The sequence below is a fragment of the Pristiophorus japonicus genome, chromosome 1 (assembly GCF_044704955.1).
Source record: "Pristiophorus japonicus isolate sPriJap1 chromosome 1, sPriJap1.hap1, whole genome shotgun sequence".
Taxonomy (NCBI): domain Eukaryota; kingdom Metazoa; phylum Chordata; class Chondrichthyes; family Pristiophoridae; genus Pristiophorus; species Pristiophorus japonicus.
The window spans coordinates 344,912,905-344,930,229 of NC_091977.1; the positions used below are offsets into that span (position 1 = coordinate 344,912,905).

At 43.3% G+C, this 17,325-nt stretch overlaps 1 protein-coding gene across 11 annotated transcripts in view; it reads right to left on the bottom strand.

Annotated features, from left to right (window-relative positions):
* LOC139273318 (F-box/LRR-repeat protein 2) overlaps window positions 1–17,325 on the bottom strand; it is a 334,467-nt gene that overhangs the window by 211,296 nt on the left and 105,846 nt on the right. For all 11 annotated transcript variants that reach the window (XR_011595063.1, XR_011595064.1, XR_011595065.1 and 8 more), the window contains 2 exons: window positions 14,952–15,020; window positions 14,783–14,878 (listed from right to left, as the gene is read on the bottom strand). Coding sequence is in view for 2 of the 11 variants with exons in the window: in XM_070890121.1 (XP_070746222.1) it covers window positions 14,783–14,878; window positions 14,952–15,020 (165 nt within the window). In the remaining 9 variants the exon portion in view is untranslated. The remainder of the gene's footprint in view (window positions 1–14,782; window positions 14,879–14,951; window positions 15,021–17,325) is intronic.

Genomic DNA, 17,325 nt, shown 5'->3' on the forward strand with positions numbered 1-17,325 from the left:
CTCACTTCAGCCACTTTTCATTTTAAATGCTTTGAAGTTATTGGCATGTGAAACTTATATTTCCATGCACTATAATCTTTCAATCTGCTGGACTTACACTATATTCTTCGAATGCAACCTGCTTTATTGTTATCACAGTATAGTTCATGGCCATTCCACCAGTTTCAGTTGTTTGAACAACCAGTTTTAATGTAGTCTTTTGCAGCTCTGTAAAACCACTACCTGAACTCTTAACAGCTGAGAATACTCCACTGCTGTGAAAACAAGACAAATATTACTATTTGGCACACACGATGTTAGCGTCAGTCATTGATCATTTTTCTTTCCTGTCTTAAAGATCTGTATCTACAAAAAGGACAGGGTTAAGTTACATATTTGCAGAAAAGTCTACAGGTTAAAAATAAACCTTGCTTATGAAAAATTTTCACTGCAAAATGAAAAATTACAGTCCAGGTATGGGTGAAATGCATCGCCCAAATGATCGAATTCATGCATGGGTTAAATAAGACGCAAGACAATTCCGATCCCAAGTACATGTTATTGGATCAACTGTTTCAGCTTTCATGTGAGCTACATGGATTCCTTATCCTCCAACTGAATTTCAGAAAGGCAGGTAAGAGACTGCAATATATACATCTACCTTGAATAAAGTGGGCCACTGCTCTCAACCACCCCCTCCCCGCTGCAATAATTGGAAATAAAAAACATCTAAGATATCACAGCCCAAATGCAAGCTACCAACAAATGAAAAGTTTATACCACTTATGGAAATATTTTAAGTGGACACTCAAGTAGATGCTCAATGGCATTTCCACTATTAAAGGGAAAACCACCTCAAAAGCACTGACCACACAATAGCCAAGCCATCAAATAAGAGAAAATGCATCAGATCTGGACTATCCACAACAGATCCGGACTGTGTGGAATTTGTGCAGACTAGCTGCCAGTCAATCTCATGTCAGTAAAAAGAGGAATAATGGGAGAAATAGTCAAAACAGAAGCACAAAAGCAGGAATTCAAGAAGTATACCAAACACAGGTGACTCCAAATCTTACGTGAACTACCTTCCTAAAAACAAATATAATGAATGTCATGATAAAAAGACTGAGTTTGCTTTTTACAAAGCATGGATAAGAGAAAAACTGGACAACTACCAACTGAAAAGAAATCAAATTCTCACCATAGGAAAAAATGCTCAAGCATTCAGTTTTAGAAAAAATAGCTAAGCAAATAGTGAGAACAAACTGGAAACTCTCCTCGTTAAGTGATGAGGCTACTGATCTACCAAACCCAAGTCAATCAAGTGGCACCAGGGAAAGGAGCTTTCTAAACATCATTTCTACAGCCTTTCCAAGAAACAATTCTCAGACACTATTGGATAAATAAGCTGAAACTACAGAAGATTGAAATTTGAAGTACAGTCAATTAAATAATTAACATCTTCAAACATTACTTTAGAAGTAGAAATGGCAATTATGAAACTCACTGTTGCATTGATCTAATGGGGATTAAGGATACTAGAGTAGAATTTGCCCTTTAACAAAGAGGACAAGCAATAGGTTGGCATAATGAGGCATCAAGTCAGACACAGATTAATTAGGAGACTTCTCAACAAGTACCGAGATGGTTTAATAGCAGATTTGGATGAGTGGCATCTGCACACAGTTGATGAGGCTTTTCTTTTGAAAGGATCTTGACCCAAAATTCAGGGCCAACAACTTTGGGATCACTGCAGAGCAATGAAATTAAATAGGCCAGGTAAATACCTGAGGTAGCAGGATTTGAGTGTGATAATCTGGGTGAATGCACCGATGTTGCTGGTATCCTACCTGAAAATTTATGAGGGAAGGAAGGATTAGAGGGCTGATGGCTGCTTTAGTAAACATATATAAAAAGCAGAACGTTACCATCAGTCATGTGTCAATTAGAGACCAATCTTCCTCTTCAACAGATGGCATTTGGCATCTTAATAGAAGATATCACATTTAACAAGATGTGGGTTTAATTGCATAATAATTATACCCAATTCTGATTAGGTTTATAAAATCATTAAAATGTGGTATAATACCAGGAGCTTCTGGTAATTATTTTTACAATAACAGATCTACACAGAAATACAAAGAAGTTACAATATAGAAATAGGCCATTCAGCTGAACCAGTCCACATCAGCATTTACTTCGAACAAACAAGTAGTCCTACTCACATAAAAAGCTGGTATCAGTAACAGTATCAAAAATCCAACTAGTTCATTAAAGTCTTTTAGGGAAGGAAACCTGCCACCCTCATCTGGTCTGGCCTATACGTGATTCCAGTCCCTTACCAATGTGGTTGACTCTTATTTGCCCTCTGAAGTGGGATAGCAAGCTACTCTTATATTAAACCTCTAACAAGGCAATTAGTGATGGGCAACACCCACAACAAGAGAAAGATTTTTTTTTTTAAATAAATCACATTTCCCATATCCCTTTATCCACCTATCCAATCTAATCTTGAATGTTGACATAGTTTCTTCCTCAATCACTGACCCTGGAAGTGAATTAAACAGCTTCAACGGTGCAACTAAGTTTTGGTTGCTCAATGTTTTAAATCTCTTCAGTTTAGATTTGCATCTATGGCCCCTCATTCTAGAAAGCTCAATACTGGATTTACAATTTCCAAGAGACTCAAGTTAAGAAAATATCTTTTATACACAGCATAGTATCTGACTGATGAACTAGCAATTGGGCTCCAATCCTGATCATATGTGGACTTTTATGGAGACTGTAGCTCATTATTCTTGAAGAATGCTTATATAGAATGCTAACAGATATTCCATGGTGTTACTGAGTGTTAGATGCTTTCTAAAGAACTACCTAATGCACAATGTATTAACCCACGAGTGTCACTTTAGTGCCACAAAGTGTAATTTGAATTGCAGCTTGAGGCGAGAGTTCAATTGGCCATCAAGCTGCATATCAGAACTCTGGCTTTCTTTTGCTCAATTGGCAAGGTCCATCAGCAATTCGACACTGGACCATATTTTGCATTGAGAATAAAGATGAGACTAACAGCGCTCATCGTTATTATGGAATAAATCAGACAGCAACTTCCGGAGTACGTATGTACATGCACAGTTAAACTGCTCTTCGACAGGCTGCGCTATAACAGTACCTCACCAATAAACACAGCATTGAAATCAGTGCAAGGGAGTGAAGTTGCAGTACTTACCCACTAAACATGTCAGAAAGTTAGGGCTGGTGCATTCAGGAGTAAGTGAATTTTTTTTAAAAACAGTGTGGTAATTCATAATTAATGCTAAACAACCTCAGGCCCTGCAAATTTCATTGTAATTTTTTTCCCTTTATTCGTTCATGGGATGTGGCATGGTAAGGCCAGCATTTATTGCCCATCCCCAATTGCCCTTAAGATGGTGGTGATGAGCCGCCTTGAACCACTGTAATTCATGTGGTGAAGGTACTCCCACAGTGCTATTATGGAGTGCTGTATTCCATCACACTCCTGACTTGTGCCTTGTTGATGGTGGAAAGGCTTTGAGTCAGGAGGTGAGTCACTCACCGTAGAATACCCAGCCTCTGACCTGCTCTTGTATGTGTGTAGAGGCTCATTCCTTCAGAGTTTAATTAGTGTTGGAGATTTTTTTTAATAAATTGAAATATTAAATTGAAATTAATTTTTAACTTTTTCTATGTCTCTGATCTCTCAATTCATCTTTATTTCCCAATCTTTTTGTCGCTTTCTGTATGAGATTTAAATCCATTTTATACTTCCTGGTTTAGAATCTGTGTGTGTCAGTGAGGATTCTTCAGCCTGATTGGTTGAAGAGTTTCACTGTTGCCTGGCCTGCTCAGACACCAGCTCCCTTGGAGAGGGCACCCCACTGGATCAGATGCCGGACGACAACAAGTCTCCGCTCAAAAGCCCACAAAAACTCTGGGCATCTGTCAGCATTGTGAATGACAAGCGCAATTCCTTCGCCGCTGACTGCAAAATACAGGCTATTCTGTCTCGAGTGTCAATTAAAGTACATTCCAATTGCTGGGGGACTTTGTAGACTCCAAATTGACTGACTTATCTTGTTCTTTTTTCATAAGTGTAAAAAATGTTTAAATCTGTTAAAAATTAGAGATGAATAAAAAATATGCATTAAACATCTAAAAAAAATGTTTATGCTGAGATAATTGGACTAGTGATTCAATACTTACAACCTTTCTTTGAACTGATCATTTAAAGTAAATGGGGCTGCTTCTCAATATCTGTGGAGAGAGAAAAAGAATCAATGTTTCAGGTCGATAACCTTTCACCAGGTCATTGACCTGAAACTTTAATACCGTTTCTCTCTCCACATATGCTGCTTGACCTGCTGTGTGTGTCTCAGCATTTTCTGCTTTTATTTCAGATTTCCAGCATCCCTATCTGAAATATTTTGCTTCTCAATATCCATTGCTATTGTAGTAGGACAGGTTCTGGAACCAGGGGATGCTTATTCTATTGCGTTAAGTAAGTGCACTGACATATGGATGGGAGCCCAAGGGCAGCTTCATGGCCATACTTCATTTGCTAATGTAGTCTTTGAGAATAACCTTTCAGTGATGTTGGTGGTGGCGATGGTCTGGCCAAAGTCTCAGACAGTGGTTAAAGCAGATAAGTTGTTGTGTAATGTGCTTTTAATGTCAAAAAGGAAGACACCAACAAGGATCACTTTGTACTGGGAATTTCCACTGACATTTGGAATAGTGCTTGAAAGTGAGCATGGCATCATCATGGTTAAAAAAAAAATAAACTAAATCGATAACTTCTTGACCAACCTTGAAGACACAACTTACTGAAGGTGGCAATTAAATAATGTCTTTGGGAGACACCATTTATATCCACTGCAAGGGAAAGCTGAGGCTGTGTTATAGAAGTCAAGAACTTCCCAATTTACTTCTGGCAATAAATGAAATAAAACATAATCTCGCCTACCTAGTATTAAAGGTTTGGAGTAGGTTTTTTTTAAGTTTATGCTGGGTATAACATAATTTATCCAACAGAGTCTAAATTTTACTACTCATTTATTTATGCTTCAACATAACGTACACAAAAAGGATGAAATGGTCCTTTCAGCAAAGCTTTATAACCAGCTTTTCTTCCAGAAATTGTTAAACACATGATTAGAAAAGGCTAAATTTACTAGTTGATGTCAAAGTTTTCCATTAATTTGGATAGAATATAAAATTGATGAGTCTGCAGACAATTGTTTACTGCATCAAAATCAAAGGCCAACTATCGAACACTGAAACAAGAGCTTGTGGACAAAGATGATTAATGGGCACTTTAAATGCCAGCATTTAATTATGTAAAAGACATGCTCATTATGGTTTTAAAATTATGCAGGCATGGAAAAACATTAAAATAAACTATACTGCCATCATTTATCAGCTTCATTAGTATTAAATAAAATGTTCAAACCTGTCAGCTTGGGATCATAAAGGATATTGGTGAAAAATGCAATTTGTTGTTCCAGAACTAAAAATGAATACAAAACAAGTTCTTTCTGCTGTGTCTTAAATGCAAATTATTGACACTGCCACACCACCCAACCAAAAAAAGTTGGCAATTTTGTGTTAAATACAATCAGTCTTCACTGTTAAAGATCATTGGGCCGAAATTCAACCTCCAGATATGGCCTGTTGCTGCTGGACATTGGCGGCCACGCGGCGGTGTCGAATGGCCGCCTCTCGCGAAATTCTCCTCGGTGGTTTTTCCACTTCCGCCCCGCTGCTGCCAAACCCTCAAGTGCGTCAAAGCAGCACCACCAATCTCCCGCCCCGCAAGCAAAAATCTTGCAGGCGCCACATTGCGCCGACAGTTTTTTCCTGTTGGTGCATTTTGTTTGCAGTCTGTAAAATGGCGGTACAGCCACCATTAAAGGGGAGGGCACACTGCTGCGGCCATCTTTTTTTTGTCGGCCGACAGAGGTCGGCCCCACAATTATGCCCCCGGGTTCGGCCAGGCCGCCAACAGGCCACCTGGCACCCCCTCTTGGGTGCCAGGCTGCTGGCCCTGCCAAAACCCTCCCTGGTGGCCCAGTGGATCTAACTAAAATAATCGCAGAGTTCGCAGCGGCTCTCCTCTTTACGCTGATGATCGACGGCGCTGGACACTCCGCCCACCCCTACTTCCATCCATCTTATGACTGATCTTTTGCTCTCTGCCCCAATTCGAACCCCCATTATGACAGACTTCCGCCCCACGTGATAATAATAGACAGAGCTCAATTTCGCGCAAGAGGCCACCGCGGCGGTGAAACACAGAAAAAAATGGTAGGTGCGACTCGTTTCCGGCGGAGGTGAATTTCTACCCCCATATGTTAATTTGTATGTAAATAAGAATGTGAAAGCATATCCTTTAATGACACAGGAATCGACTCTCCATTTGCTTTTACCCTTCCCCTCAAAAGACACTGCACTTGGGTGTCCAAACCCCCGCCCAAGAGCAGAGTTTGGCCCACTTTACGATTTTAAACAGCCTGCCCAACAGCTCCCAGCTGAACCAGCAGCTGCCATCAGAAGGCAGCTGATCTGTCAATGAAGATTGAAATGAACAATTAGACGGCACTGCTGGCTCTCCCAGCAGGAGCACTGTTAACTGATACACACCTCTCACTCTCAACAGTGCTGCTCTCCTCCTCCAATTCTGACCTGCAGTATCGTTAATCCATCAAGGAGTACTGCCTGTCTGGTTGTTATTTTTAGCCCTCCCTGGGAGAACTGTTTCTGCTGGCAGGTTTTTCCAGAGGCAAGTGCTCACACCTCAGCCATATGCAGCTCTGTGTTGAGAGTGGGAGCAAACCAAAAGCGTCTCTTCAATAGGCTTACACAGTACTGCTGAGCACAAGCATACATGAACCTTACCTGCACAACAGCACACCTTCCAAATCCAGGCAACTCACATGACCCCACCTCCCCCGCCCCAAACACATGGCAGTGTCTCCAGCAGGGGTTCGCAACCTTTGACCCCCTGTAACAATTATTTTTTTCTGTATAAAAAAAATTAATTCATTAATAGTTCTATTACACAAGGAAGAATTTAAGTAGTCCTAAATTTACAAGCACAAAATACTGCTGATGCTGAAAATGTGAAATAAAAACAGAAAATGCTGGAAATACTCAGATCAGGCAGCATCTGTGGGGAGAGAGAGAAACAAGAGTTAATGTCTCACATCTGATGAAAGGTAATCAACCTGAAATGTTACCTCGGTTTCTCTCTCCACAGATGCTACCTGACCTGCTGACTATTTCCAGCATTTTCTGTTTTTATCCTAAATTTACATAATGTGTCCATTTGCTGCCCGAGATCTGCTGCTCTATCCGATCAACCATTTGCTCAACAGGAAATGAACCAGGAGCAACATCATCCCAGGCAGTCCCCATCGAGGAAGACTTGCTTCCACTCCAAAAGTGAGTGCTCAGGTGCAATAAGCACAGTGCTCACTATGTTTTAGAAACATAGAAAATAGGTGCAGGAGTAGGTCATTTGGCCCTTCGAGCCTGCACCACCATTCAATATCATGGCTGATCATTCCCTCAGAACCCCTTTCCTGCTTTCTCTCCATACCCCTTGATCCTTTTAGCCATAAGGGCCATATCCAACTCCCTTTTGAATATATCTAACGAACTGGCCTCAACAACTTTGTGGTAGAGAATTCCACAGGTTCACAATTCTCTGAAGAAGTTTCTCCTCATCTCGGTCCTAAATGGCTTATCCTTAGACTGTGACCCCTGGTTCTGGACTTCCCCCAACATCGGGAACATTCTTCCTGCATCTAACCTGTCCAATCCCGTCAGAATTTTATATGCTTCTATGAGATCCCCTCTCATTCTTCTAAATTCCAGTAAACATAAGCCTAGTCGATCCAGTCTTTCATGTCAGTCCTGCTATCCCAGGAAAGAGTCTAGTGAACCTTCGCTCCACTCCCTCAACAGCAAGAATGTCCTTCCTCAGATTAGGAGACCAAAACTGTACACCATATTCAAGGTGTGGCCTCATCAAGGCCCTGTACAACTGCAGTAAGACCTCCCTGCTCCTATACTCAAATCCACTCGCAATGAAGGCCAACATGCCATTTGCTTTCTTCACCGCCTGCTGTATCTGCATGCCTACTTTCAATGACTGATGCACCATGACACCCAGGTCTCATTGCACCACCCCTTTTCTTAATCTGTCACCATTCAGATAATATTCTGCCTTCCTGTTTTTGTCACCAAAGTGGATAACCTCACATTTATCTACATTATACTGCATCTCCCATGCATTTGCCCACTCACCTAACTTGTCCAAGTCACCCTGCAGCCTCTTAGCATCCTCCTCACAGCTCACACTGCCACCCAAGCTTAGTGTCATCGGCAAACTTGGAGATATTACATTCAATTCCTTCGTCTAAATCATCAATGCATATTGTAAATAGCTGGGGTCCCAGCACTAAACCTTGCGGTACCCCACTAGTCACTGCCTGCCATTCTGAAAAGGACCCATTTATTCCTACTCTTTGCTTCCTGTCTGCCAACCAGTTCTCTATCCACATCAATACATTACCCCCAATACCATGTGCTTTAATTTTGCACATTAATTTCGTGTGGGACCTTGTCAAAAGCCTTTTGAAAGTCCAAATACACCACATCCACTGGTTCTCCCTTGTCCACTCTTAGTTACATCCTCAAAAAATTCTAGAAGATTTGACAAGCACGATTTCCATTTTGTAAATCCATACCGACTTGGACCGATCCTGTCACTGCTTTCCAAATGCGCTATTACATCTTTAATAATGGATTCCAACATTTTCCCCACTACCGATGTCAGGCTAACTGGTCTATAATTCTGTTTTCTCTCTCCCTCCTTTTTTAAAAAGTGGGGTTACATTAGCTACCCTCCAATCCATAGGAACTGATCCAGAGTCTATAATATGTTGGAAAATGACCACCAATGCATCCACTATTTCTCAGGCCACTTCCTTAAGTACTCTGTGATTCAGACCATCAGGCCCCGGAGATTTATCGGCCTTCAATCCCATCAATTTTCCCAACACAATTTCCTGACTAATAAGAATTTCTTTCAGTTCCTCCTGCTCGCTAGACCCTCGGTCCCCTAGTATTTCCGGAAGGTTATTTGTGTCTTCCTTAGTGAAGATAGAACCAAAGTATTTGTTCAATTGGTCTGCCATTTCTTTGTTCCCCATTATAAATTCATCTGATTCTGACTGCCAGGGACCTACATTTGTCCTCATTAATCTTTTTCTCTTCACATATCTATAGAAGCTTTTGCAGTCAGTTTTTATGTTTCCTGCAAGCTTACTCTCCTACTCTATTTTCCTCCTCTTAAACACTTTGTCCTCCTCTGCTGAATTTTAAATTTCTCCCAGTCCTCAGGTTTGTTGCTTTTTCTGGCCAATTTCTATGCCTCTTCCTTGGATCCCTAATTTCCCTCGTTAGCCACAGTTGAGCCACCTTCCCCGTTTTATTTTTACGCCAGGCAGGGATGTACAATTGTTGAAGTTCATCCATGTCACAGGACGGGAGAGTGGAGAGCACCAGTTCCAACTGTCACAGGACAGGAGAGTGGAGAGCACCAGTTCCAACTGTCACAGGACAGGAGAGTGGAGAGCACCAGTTCCAACTGTCACAGGACAGGAGAGTGGAGAGCACCAGTTCCAACTGTCACAGGACGGGAGAGTGGAGAGCACCAGTTCCAACTGTCACAGGACGGGAGAGTGGAGAGCACCAGTTCCAACTGTCACAGGACAGGAGAGTGGAGAGCACCAGTTCCAACTGTCACAGGACGGGAGAGTGGAGAGCACCAGTTCCAACTGTCACAGGACGGGAGAGTGGAGAGCACCAGTTCCAACTGTCACAGGACGGGAGAGTGGAGAGCACCAGTTCCAACTGTCACAGGACGGGAGAGTGGAGAGCACCAGTTCCAACTGTCACAGGACGGGAGAGTGGCGAGCACCAGTTCCAACTGTCACAGGACGGAGAGTGGAGAGCACCAGTTCCAACTGTCACAGGACGGAGATTGGAGAGCACCAGTTCCAACTGTCACAGCAGCATCCAGTCGTGCCCCGGTAACTGCCCCCAAAGGAAGTGGAGTGTGGGAAATTGCACTCCGCTTCCATTGAGGGGTGGTAAGGCCAATTCTGCGGCGGGAGCAGGACTTCTACGCTGGGGGCTAAAATTCCCTGTCCCAGAAGGTTACCGCCCGCAGGATGGGAGCCTGTGCAGAGAGGCAGAGGGAAGATGAGGGGAGACGGGGGCGGGGGATGGAGGGGAGAGTGGTGGAGGTGGGGGGCGGAGAAACCCAGGGCGGGGGACAGGAGGGGCCACATTGCAGCGAAGGTCTGGGGGGGGGGGGGGCGAAGTGTGTTGGAGGGGTGGGCCTGGGGGCTCTGTGCGGGGAGTGTTCAGAGTGGGGTGGATGGGTTGACTGCGCAGATGGCGGTTGGTGGATGTGGTGTGGTTGGCGTATGTGGTGTGGTTGGCGTCGCGGGGGCTGGGGGCTCGACATCCGGGGGTGTTCGGCATTTGGGAATGATTGACGGGACAGGGCGGGTTGGGTGCGGGAGGAGTGTTCCCGGTGTTGGGTGAGTCTGGAGCCGGGGGGTGGCACGCTCTTGGGATGGGGGGTGGGCTGTTTGGAGCTGGGATTGGGATAGGGAAAGACTTCTTCACTCGGGGAGTTGTTGGCCTGTGGGGTTCCCTGCCGCGGAGAGTTGTTGATGTCAGTTCATTGGATGTGTTCGGGAGGGAGTTGGATGTGGTCCTTGCGGCTGGGGGGTCAGGGGGGTGTGGAGGGGGTGTGGGGTGGGGAGGTGCTGGGGTGGGTGATCAGCCATGATCTTGTTGAATGGCGGTGCAGGCTCGAAGGGCCAAATGGCCTACTCTTGCACCTATTTTCTATGTTTCTATGTGATCTTTAAATGTCTGCCATTGCCTATCCACCGTCAACTCTTTAAAGTATCATTCGCCAGTCTATCCTAGCCAATTCACGTCTCATACCAAAGTTCAGGACTCTAGTTTCTGACTTAACTGTGTCATTCTCCATCTTAAATGAAGAATTCTACCATATCATGGTCACTCTTTCCCAATGGGCCGCGCACAACAAGATTGCCAATTAATCCTCTCATTACACAGCACCCAGTCTGGGATGGCCAGCTCTCTAGTTGGTTCCTTGACATATTGGTCTAGAAAACCATCCCTTATCCACTCCAGGGAATCCTCCACCACCATATTGCTATCAGTTTGGTTAGTACAATCTATATGTAGTTTAAAGTCACCCATGATATCTGCTGTACCTTTATTGCACGCATCCCTAATTTCCTGTTTGATGCCACCTCCAACCTCACTACTACTGTTTGATGGTCTGTACACAACTCCCACTAGCATTTTCTGCCCTTTGATGTTCCGCAGCTCTACCCATATAGATTCCACATCATCCAAGCTAATATCCTTCCTTACTATTGCGTTAATCTCCTCTTTAACCAGCAACGCTTCCCCACCTCCCTTTCCTTTGTTTATCCTTCCTGAATATTGAATACCCCTGGATGTTGAGTTCCCAGCCTTGGTCACTCTGGAGCCACGTCTCCGTAATCCCAATTACATCATATCCGTTAACAGCTATCTGCGCAGTTAATTCATCCATCTTATTACGAATGCTCCTCGCATTGAAACACAGCCTTCAGGCTTGTTTTAACACTCTTTGTCCTTTTAGAATTATGTTGTAATGTGGCCCTTTTTGATTTTTGCCTTTGATTTCTCTGCCCTCCACTTTTACTTATCTCCTTTGTACCTTTTGCTTCTGCCCCTATTTTACTTCCCTCTGTTTCCCTGCATAGATTCCCATCCCCCATATTAGTTTAAATCCTCCCCAACGGCACTAGCAAACACTCCCCCTAGGACATTGGTTCCAGTCCTGCCCAGGTGCAGACTGTCTGGTTTGTACTGGTCCCACCTTGCCCAGAACTGGTTCCAATGTCCCAGGAATTTGAATCCCTCCCTCTTGCACCATTCCTCAAGCCACATATTCATCTCAACTATCCTGCTATTTCTACTCTGACTAGCACGTGACACTGGTAGTAATCCTGAGATTATTACCTTTGAGGTCCTATTTTTTTTTTATTTAACTTTTAGCTCCTTAAATTCAGCCTGTAGGACCTCATATCGTTTTTTTAATCTACATCGTTGGTACCTATATGCACCACGACAACTGGCTGTTCACCCTCCCCCTCCAGAATGCCCTGCAGCCGCTCAGAGACATCCTTGACCCTTGCACCAGGGAGGCAACATACCATCCTGGAGTCTCGATTGCGGCTGCAGAAATGCCTATATTTTCCCCTTACAATAGAATCCCCTACCACTATAGCTCTCCCACTCTTTTGCCTGCCCTCTGTGCACACTCAGTTGGTCTGGACTAAAATTCCAAGTCCATGCCCTCCATTTCGGAAACAGAACTTCCCTCTTATTTTGGTACCAAACCCCAACACGGTGGTGAAAGCCAGCGACTTGAATTAACAGCACCAATAACGGTAGGAGGCAGATGACACGAGAGAAATGGAGCAATAAACAGGACCTCATCACCGTGAATCCTTTAGTGACAAAGGCAGCACACCCACCTCGTTCCTCCTCCCCAATACTTTCACAAATAGCCAGCGGTATCTCAAAGAACACAAGTGCCCAGACTAGGGCCATTGGTCCATCAGAAAAGCACATGATCACGAATATGAACCTCAGAGTCTGAGGTACGAGGAAAATTGTGATGACGCTGTCAGCTATTTTATTGACTCAGACTAAAGACATTGGAGCAGAGATCCTGATTATTAGACTTGCCGCAGGCCCAGATTCGGTAAAGTCTGTCTCGTCTCTTTCCCCCCCCCGCCACCCCTCCCCTACTCCAAGGATACTGAGTGTGCTCTTTTCAAACCCACAAGCAGCTTCCAACTGACATAGGGCAGCTCTGCACGAGGGGAAAGAAGAGTTGAAAGGAAGGCTCACACTACCTCAGCCCACGCAATGCCAGACTAACTCGTCGATTTCCCCATCCCCAACTCCGGTTTTAATCCCTGGAAGAGAAGTTATAACTTCCATTACTTATTAGTTAAAATCAGCGAGTGTTTTTTGAACGTGGAAGCGATTAGGACTGGATCAAAAAATAAACTTTACCGAGATAAATGTAAAAGTCAGTGACACGCAAAGGGACTTGCCCAAGCGTTCAAATAGTGTCCAATAACACAAACCTGAATTGACTGCACATGAACCTTCTTTGTATAGTTGAGGCTATTCTACTCATCTCAATATACAGGGGGGAAACTTCCGATATTTAGGCCAACATCAGTAATCTCCCATGTACATTGATGGGATAAATCAACTGGCAGACCCCCGAAAGCTTCTCATGGACCACTAGGGGTCCGCAGATCCTCAGTTGAGAACCCTGGTCTATAGCATCTCTTTGCCTCGCCAACCACCCCTCCCCCAACTTGCAGGCCACTAATGCTGCTGCCTCAAAACCATCAAGTCTTGATGCTGTGGTTTCATGCCCCCACCTCCTTCCCAATCAAGGCTGCAAACACACATGTCGAAGATTCAGATCAGAGCAAGAAGCAGAATAGAAGAAAAGTGGAGAGGAGGGAGAGAGAGAGAGAGAGAGAGAGAGAGAGAGAGAGAGAGAGAGAGAGAGAGAGAGAGAGAGAGAGAGAGAGAGAGAGAGAGAATGAATGGGGGGGGGGGGAAGGGAGGGGGAAGAAGAGAAACAAATGGAGAATGAAGGGAGGCATAAGTGTAAAGAAACAAAGAAAAAGTGAATGAGGTGGTGATGTCTTGGCCTAACAATTGTAAAAGACTCAAGATAGATAGAGCCGGACGTGATGTTTAATTTTGATTGTGCCAAACTCAAAGGCAAGTTAATCATACATGGCTGATTCAGTATCTGTGGTACAAATTCAGGTCAATATTCCAAAAGGTTGGACACACCTTCTCTGTCAGACTTTGCTGGTGGAATGAATATTAGCCACAGCAGTTGTATTGCAAAAATGATGTAGGGTTTACTGGAGTTAACGGTACAACTCCTTTGGCCAAGTCTTTTTTCCTAAAAGATGTACCAAAAACAATTGATAATTTTGCACTTTGAAGTACTCAGGATAACATTTATAATTAACCCCTTACACACCATAATCGCTGAATAAGTTTATTCATCAGGGCTTGCTCTTCCTTTATGGGCCTATGAATAGATACTAATTTCTGGACTCTTTAGATATAATAAAACTCATGACCCTGCCAATCTAGTTCCTATTTTCAAAAATAAAATGTTGCTTCCATCTCTAAAATGGATGGAGAGAGCCAGGTGGAAGGAAGTAACTAAACGTAAAAGCTCAGCTTTTAAAAATAAAGATAAAAAAAGACTTCAGAAATTTAGATTGTTGGGTGGGGGGGGGGGGGAAAGAGGGAAGAAGTAAAATTAAACTAGAGAGAGAGAAAGAAAGACAGACAATGGAAAAGGAATTTAATCGTGTTTTTGTAGTGTAGGTGGATTACTACTCAAATATCAGGAGTTACTTTATTAGTTATATTACTGCAATAACGTTTGTTTCAAGCAGCAAGAGCTGGAAACTTAAAATCAGCCAACCCAGGGAGAGTTATTCCCCTGGACCTGCTGGCAGTCTAAAGGTTACTACTTAAAATGCAAAGAAAATACACTGCACCTTGTGGTTAAAAAGATACAAGAAAAATAATCCAAGAAAGAAAAAAAAACATTACTCACCTCAAAGCCTTCAATGAATTGTTTGTTATAGATACACAAGATGTGAGATCCAGGTTTTTCAGTTTAGTGCAGAATTTACTAAGGCTGACGCAGGTGCTGCCAAAGGAAAAAAAAACTCAAAATGTTGTTCACCTTGCAGATCAACCCAATTTAAACACATTTTACTTACCTATCATTAATTTTTGTGCAACCATTGAGATTTAAATCTTCAATATTCTTACAGTTCTGTGCAAAAGTCCTAAAGGAAAAAAGAAACAAGTTGCAGATTCCAAATATTTAAATACAAAATCTATGTATTCTGAAAAACATAAATCCTCTCAGTTAAAGTAGCTTTTTTGCAATTCTTTTGACAGCAGAAAATTAATTTCAGGTAAATAATGAACAGTTTTGCTTCTCAACATATAGGTACATTCATTTATTGAGTAAAATGGGCCTATACTCTCGAGTTTAGAAGAATGAGAGATGATCTCAGTGAAACATTCTAGATCTGAGAAGGGTTGACAGGGTAGATGCCAAGAGGCTGTTTCCCCTGCCTGGAGAGACAAGAGCTAGAGGGCATAGTCTCAGAATAAGGGGTCGGCCATTTCGGACTGAGATGAGGAGAAATTTCTTCACTCAGGATCGTTCTCCATCTCCCACCCAGGTACCATAAATATTTTCTCACCGAGCCATCATCACTGCTTTCCTCACACATCCTCTGCACCAAGCGACTTCTCATCCTCGGTGATTTCAACCTCCATCTCAATTCATCATGCTCTCTCCTCTTAATCTCTCCCTCCACAAACTCCACAACCCATATTCACGGCCAGCCCTTTGACCTTGCCATCTCGTGTGGCCTCGCTACTCCATCGTGTCAATCACAGATAAGGCCATTTTTGACCACTTCCTTGTATCGCTCTCCACCCACATCTCTCTCCCCTACCTCCACTTCCTTCTGTGCTCACACCTGGAAAAAACTTCCCTCCCGACTCTCAACTACACTTACAAAATCCCAACTGTCCAGCCTTTGGCCCTCCATTCACAACCTTTTTGGAGCTACTGATCTGCGCAACCACACCCTTACATAAGAAATAGGAGGAGCAGGCCATTTGGCCCCTCAAGCCTGCTCCGCCATTTAATAAGATCATGGCTGATTTGATCATGGATTCAGCTCTACTTCCTTGCCCGCTCCCCATAAACCTTAAATCGCTCATAAATCTGTCCATTTCCACTGTAAATACATTCAATGACCCGACCACCAGTTCTCTGGAGCAGAGAATTCCACAGATTTACAACCTTCAGAAGAAATTCCTCCTCATCAGTTTTAAATGGGCAGTCCGTTATTCTGAGACTATGCCCCCAAGTTTTAGTTTCCCCACGAGTGGAAATATCCTCGCTGCATCCACCTTGTCGAGCCCCCTCATTATCTTATGTTTTGATAAGATCACCTCATTCTTCTGAACTCCAATGAGTATAGTCCCAACCTACCTTCATAAGTCAACCCCCCCCATCTTCAGAAACAACCTAGTGAACCTTCTCTGAACAGCCTCAAATGCAAGTATATCCTACCTTAAATACAGAGACGAAAATTGCACACACTACTCCAGGTGTGGCCTCATCAATACCCTGTACAGTTGTAGCAGGACTTCTCTGCTTTTATACTGTATCCCCCTTACAATAAAGGCCAACATTCCATTTCCTTTCCTGATTACCTGCATACCAACTTTGTGTTTCATGCACAAGGACCCCCAGGTCTCTCTGTACAAAGCATTTTGCAATTTTTCCTCCATTTAAATGATAATTTGCTTTTCTATTTATTCTGCCAAAGCGGATAACCTCACATTTTCCCACATTATACTCCATCTGCCAAATTTTTGCCCACTCACTTAGCCTGACCCTTTGCAGATTTTTACGTCCTCCTCACAATTTGCTTTCCTACCTATCTTTGTATCAGCAGCAAACTTGGCTACATTACACGCGGTCCCTTCTCATCCACGTCATTTAGATTGTAAATAGTTGAGGCCCCAGCACAGATCCCTGTGGCACCCCACGGGTTACTGTTTGCCAACCAGAAAATGACCTGTTTATCCCGAATCTCTTTTCTGTTCGCTAGCCAATCCTCAATCCATGCCAATATATTACCCCCAATCCCGTGAACTTTTATCTTGTGCAGTAACCTTTTATGTGGCGCCTTATCGAATGCCTTCTGGAAATCCAAGTACACCACATCCACTGGTTCCTCCGTATCCACCCTGCTCGTTAAATCCTCAAAGACCTCCAGCAAATGTGTCAAACATGATTTCCCTTTCATAAAATCATGTTGATTCAGCTTGATTGAATTATGCTTTTCCAAATGTCATGCTACTGAAACATAGAAAATAGGTGCAGGAGTAGGGCATTCGACCCATCGAGCCTGCACCACCATTCAATATGATCATGGCTGATCATGCAACTTCAGTACCCCACTCCTGCTTTCTCTCCATACCCCCTGATCCCTTTAGCCATAAGGGCCACATCTAACTCCCTTTTGAATATATCCAACGAACTGGACTCAACAACTTTGT